The sequence below is a fragment of the Cherax quadricarinatus genome, chromosome 71 (genome assembly GCF_038502225.1).
Source record: "Cherax quadricarinatus isolate ZL_2023a chromosome 71, ASM3850222v1, whole genome shotgun sequence".
NCBI lineage: Eukaryota > Metazoa > Arthropoda > Malacostraca > Decapoda > Parastacidae > Cherax > Cherax quadricarinatus.
In genome coordinates this window covers 15,884,928-15,891,151 of record NC_091362.1, presented here as the reverse complement: position 1 = coordinate 15,891,151, position 6,224 = coordinate 15,884,928, and the positions used below count along the sequence as shown (strand labels likewise).

The window sequence follows — 6,224 nt, the reverse complement described above, 5'->3', positions numbered from 1 at the left end:
GTTCGCTGGTCGACGCTCCTTCATACAGACGGTGGCGCCGCCCTCCTGTACTAATGTAACTCGTTCACCTCAAACACCGCCCAGAATATATCATACTGTCTGCAGCACCCTGTCATACCTGTGATACCAAACACATCTTGGTAATTAAAAGTCCACCATCAGCTGCCAGCCATTAAAACATAAGAATGTGGTAACACCACAGAAGGTCTGTCAGCCAATTTTAGGATGGTTCCACTGTCAAATAACTATGATCTTCCTGGAAGAATGAGTTACAATATAGTAGCTGAAACATTTAAGATTTTGTTTCATTTGTACAGATTCTAAAATGAAACTGGACAACATTTAACCGCATTCTGACCAATCACCAAGATAGCTGTACTGTATAAATCTGTGGAGAATGTTGTGTGATTCTTCAATTAATACAACAAACACGGTGAAAATATGCCCATAATCTTATTGACATGTGAAATAAGAATGTAAGAATAGAGGAACCCTACAGTAGGCCTACTGGCCCATGTTAGGCCCATCCATTGTCACTCAGTAACTTAAGAACATACAAAAAAAAATGTACAGGAAGGGTTAGAACCCATGGCAAGTGAGTCGTGAAAACTCCAGGCAAGTGCGTAAGGCGCTGGGCCAGCTGGCTAACCCCACCAGTACCGTCGTTTGCTTGTAGTCGTGTTATTACGATTTCGTGGAACATATGAAACATCCACATAAGATTAGTAGTCATGGTTATATATTCTTGTAATGTCAAGTGGCTGGAGCTATTATTCAACTGCTCCGTCATGTCACTGGAGGTATATACACGAGTAGGCGTAAAACGGTAATATATACCAACAACTGACTTGTTTGCAATCATGTCACAGTGATTTCGCGAGTCAAAGCGTCAATAAGTGTCGTGGTACCTCATCAGAAGACAAGTTAAATGGTCCAAGTTGGACCGAAACGTCGTCATAATTTTCTTTCTCCTATGTGCGGGTTATTTGTGTACTGTTCCAGTCACGGTAGTCTGCCTTTATATTCAACATTAAAAAACGTATAGTAGGCACAGTGTCATTATCGTCATTCTGTCAGTATATTTACATTTAATACATTCGTGTTTATTAATACAAAGGAGTTATACACATTTTACATACATCGTACCTTGACCTTTTGTATGAACTGATGAAGCTCTTAATAAAATACCATAACCATCACACTGCATCATTACCAACACACGAGTGCTTCCCAGGTGACATATTACACGTCTACTAATTGAACTACCTGTTATATAAACAACTCAAACTATACTTGTCTCAGACAGTTTCAAAATTTAAGATGGTCTGTTGTCTCTCATGTGTCAGGCAAAACTTTACTGTGAGTTTTCTCAAATATTTACAGGCACTTGTTTTGTATAGTATTTACGCCCGCAATTCAAACACAGAATTATTTACTCACACATGACACTGTTCGTCAATAAATCTATACTAACTACTGCTGTTATTTATCCTCTGGCTGTAACTTTCTCGTCCCGGGCTCTGCTTCGTGGCTTCTGTATCTTATTAATTCTATGAATAGATAGATATATTAACAATGTAAAGAAGAATCGTAAAAAGAAGACTGGTCAGTCACTGCTACTCTCGCGAGCAGTGTGATAGACTGATGAGGTACGATCATTTTAAAATTTTCGGACTATTTCTTGCTTAATATTAAAATTAAAATATTCTGACTAAAAATTAATTATTTTACACTCAAAATACCTAATCTTTAAAAATATTATTGTACTCTGTATATGATCTTTTTTTTAAAAATCATATTAATTGATTGACTAGGTACTTCTGATATCGAAACACCGAGGATGTTGAGGTTAGGTAAGGTTAGGTTAGGTTAGGTTAGGTTAGGTTAGGTTAGGGTAGGGTAGGGTAGGGTAGGTAAGGTTAGGTTAGATTAGGTTAGGTTAGGTTAGGTTAGGTACGGTTAGGTTAGGTAAGGTTTGTCAGGAAACAGGACAAGTGTTTCCTGACGTAGGTCTTAGTCAAATGATGACCCGCAGCTGGAGCTTCTGGTCATCTGACCGAGGCCTTCCACTGGCTTACCCCTTCCACCCTTATTAAAAATTATGGCTGTGATTATAACCATTTATCCCGAGGACATTAAGGCTGCATCAGACTCACGAAAACCAACGTAAAATAAACTAGAGCAAAATAATATGCACAGATAATGAATAAAAAGTCATAATAGAGTGACTTGAACAGTTGACCCTAAACCCAGACTGAACAGTGGAAGTTTATGACCAGGTTTCGATCCCTCCTGAACCATCGTCAAGCCACAAATAAAAGTGCACCCCTTAATAAAACATAAAACAGGATAGAATAGAACCAGCAGGGAGGGTTTTTATGGTTTAACTCGTGGGGAATGGAAGGCAATCAGATTTTAACCACATAAATAATTTTGAAACCTTATAAATCATGTTTAAACGATATCAACAAGAATTAAAACATTTAAATCAGATTTAATCCCTAAAAAGGATAATACCTCAAATTTCTTAGATCAAGAGCCCTTCACCGGCATCAAGGGACCTCCCTGTAATGAAATGGTGAGAAGATACCTCTCTCTCTCTCTAGTAGTTTTTTTTAAGTCTTATTAATATATTAATGGGGAAGAGCTAAGTGCTCAAGGGAGGTAATAGGTTTGATCCAAGGAATTAGAGATTAGCTCATCTTTCTAAGATCAAGAGCCCATCCAGAAGGGGATACGCCATATTACTTGCTGGAATTTGTCATTTATATATATATATATATATATATATATATATATATATATATATATATATATATATATATATATATATATATATATATATATATATATATACACACATATACACTTGCTCATTAAAGTAAACTTTAGGATAAAAAAAACAACGTCTTTCTTTGCGTGTAATGTTTACTGAAGAAATTGTGTCAGCTGTGATGGTGCCAGGCATGACCCAGGGTGCATCAGCATCACGAAATAAATAGGGGAATCAAAATATAAAATATAATTTAGGGGAGTGAGGAACGATTTTCACTAAAGCGGGAAGGGTGCTGAGAGGTGCTGAGGGATGCTGAGAGGGTGCAGAGGGATGCTGAAAAGGCGAGACGGTGCTGAGGGATGCTGAGAGGGTGCAGAGGGATGCTGAAAGGGCGAGACGGTGCTGAGGGATGCTGAGAGGAGGAGAGGGTAGTTGAGGGATGCTGACTGGGCGAGAGGATGCTGGGGAAAGTGCTGGGAAGTAAGGAAGTTGGAGGGAGAGGTAAGGAGATGGATTTAGAGCGGAAAACCAGCACAGCCAGAAAGTTTTACAATGGAAGTAGTAGTAGTAGTAATTACGACATTTATTGTGATAGAAGTAATTGAGAGAAGACATGACAGAATCTTTCAAGAATAGTTGCTATGTACAGAAAATTCAAATAGACCGAAGTTGACTGGTTCTTCCTCCCCTCCAAAAAAAAAAAAATCCTGGTCAGCCAGGCTATTAGATAGTTACGTCGGAATACTATCACCCAGCACCAGTAGCCTGACTGACCAGGGCGATAACCGAGAAACCTAATCTAAGAGCGGGTCGCGGGGGGCGCTGACCCCCCTGAACCACCTACTGTTAGTCTGGAAGTTGGGTGTCTAGCCCTCCACATCTCATTTAATCTTGCTGAGTGAAAACTAGTGTAAGGAAAATAATCGAACACGAAGAACACTGTAAAGAAAATAATTAAAAAATTCTACTGATTCAGAATATTAAAAAAAAAAAAAAGAAAATAGCAACAGAAATAATATAAGAAATTTTGAAAGTTCAATGACGTCTTCTGTGTGAACTTTTAATCATAGTTTTCGTAGACTAAGACAAGATGTTGCAGCAGATGTTGCAGGAGATGTTGCAGGAGGTGAGATGAAATCTGGTGTCAGGTGACAAGGGCTCTCAACCTCACTGAAAACAGTGAAAAAACTGGCAAATTCCTAGATAGATTAGCTAACTAATATTACGTACATTTCAGTCAGACTCATATACAGAAGCCCGTAAGAAAGGAGCACTGCAGCAGGCCTACTGACCCATGATAGGCAGATCCAAATCACACACTGAAGCGAGAGGAGAGATGAACCACTTAAATATATCCTCAACTAATTCCATATTACTTTCAGAGCAAAATTAAAAATTACTCTATTTAAAAATGTGAAAAAAAAGGAATATTTAACTAAATTTCCCTGGGGATACAAGCGATTTTTCAGGTGACACCAGAGATTTAGCGACTAACTTCTGCAATTATAATAAACTGCACCGATTATCTTAGGGGTGAGAAAGTGAGCAAATCTTAAGAGAGAATGTTAAGAGTCAGTCACAACACTGAAACAAGTCGTTGTATGTTGGTCAGGTACGAGGGAATGTGTTGACTTAGCGAGTAACTCAAAGATAAGTGTTAATGTGGAGGAAGTTAGCCACTATTTGAAGTATAAGCGATTAAATAAAGTGTTAGCAACTATTTGAAGTATGTTTAAGTGAGGTGTTAGCGGCTATTTGAAGTATACGCGTCTAAGAGATTTATTAGTGACTGGATGAAATATAAGCGTCTAAGCGAGATGTTAGCGATTATCTTAAAGATCAGTATCTGAGGTGCTAGCGACTTCTTGAAGAATAAGAGTCTTAACATTAGAAACTAACTTAAGTTTAAGTGTATAAGCGAGGTGTTGGAGGGATAAGCATCTTAGCGAGGTGTTCGCGATTAGCTGAAGGCTGTCTAAGCGAGGTACTTGCAACTAGCCAAAGCATAAACATCTATGCAAGGTGTAAGCTGGAGGATAAACATTTAAGCGAGGTGTGAGCTACTGCCAGAAGATAAATAAATCATTCACAAAGCGCTGAAGACCAGTGTCATGCAATAAATAAAATAAAGTTACGAACATATGTCGTCTCAATAAAGTTACGAACATATGTCGTCTCAATAAAGTTACGAACATATGCCGTCTCAATCAAGTTACGAACATATGTCGTCTCAATCAAGTTACGAACATATGTCGTCTCAATAAAGTTACGAACATATGTCGTCTCAATAAAGTTACGAACATACGTCGTCTCAATAAAGTTACGAACATATGTCGTCTCAATAAAGAGACACATTGACACGAAATAAATGCTAAAAGAAAAAAAGAAAATAAATAATGAAGATGAGAACGTAAGAAAATGAGAAAATTAGATAAAAATAAAAATGTTTCTTCAGAGAGAGATTCAACTCAACCGTTCATCATAGCCATGAATTCTGAAACGAAAATTTGGTGCATGGTGAGCTGTGAGGGATAAGAAAAAATGGATATTACACGCAGCGCATGGCAAATTTTTCCCCTCATCCTCCGCCATGCGCTCTTGGTATACTATATATAGTTCATCTGTTTTCACATATATAAATATAAGCATATATATCAAACAAAGACCTCCTAGTAGCGACAACAAAACTTACTAAAACACTTAGTCCTAGAGAAAAGTTCACACTTTCTTGTCTTATTCGGCAAGAAGAGCATTGCTATTTAAGACAAAATCGCAAGTTTTACCCTTTCGGAACAACGTACATGTGTGTGTGTATAATATATATATATATATATATATATATATATATATATATATATATATATATATATATATATATATATATATATATATATATAATATATATATATATTCCGAATGGGTAAAACTTGCGATTTTGGCTTAAATAGCAATGCTCTTCTTGCCGAATAAGACAAGCGAACATTTGTGTTTGCAATAATTTGCAAAAATCATTCTGAACTTAACGAAAAAAAATATATTTCATTGTGTTGTTTGTTTATTATTAAATTATCCCTGTTCACCTAGCAGTACAGTAGGTACCTAGGTGTTAGTCGACTGGTATGGGTCGCATCCTGGGGACAAAATTGATTTAATTTTCCCGAAATGCTCAGCATAACAAGCGGCTTTCTATATAATATAGTATGTCATTGATGTTAACTAGGCCTGTATACCTTGCACGTGTGCTTGTAGAAATAAATATTATTATTATTATTATTATTATTATTATTATTATTATTATTATTATTTCCCCTCTAATCCGTTTCACTACTTGTTGTAAAATACTGATAGAGTTTTAGTGTGCAGTGTATATTGCTTTCATTATTCTCTATTATGTCTTTAATTTTCTCGTCTGATGGCAAGTCTGCATCTCCTATTTGTTCTGTCTTCC

General features: G+C 36.8%; 1 protein-coding gene across 1 annotated transcript in view; it reads right to left on the bottom strand.

Annotated features, from left to right (window-relative positions):
- Positions 1 to 2,910: 2,910 nt before the first annotated feature.
- Positions 2,911 to 6,224, bottom strand: part of LOC128700333 (troponin C) — a 15,073-nt gene continuing 11,759 nt past the window's right edge. The window contains exon 6 of the mRNA XM_053793444.2: positions 2,911 to 5,270. Within this exon, the coding sequence (XP_053649419.1) occupies positions 5,245 to 5,270 (26 nt within the window). The 3' untranslated portion in view covers positions 2,911 to 5,244. The remainder of the gene's footprint in view (positions 5,271 to 6,224) is intronic.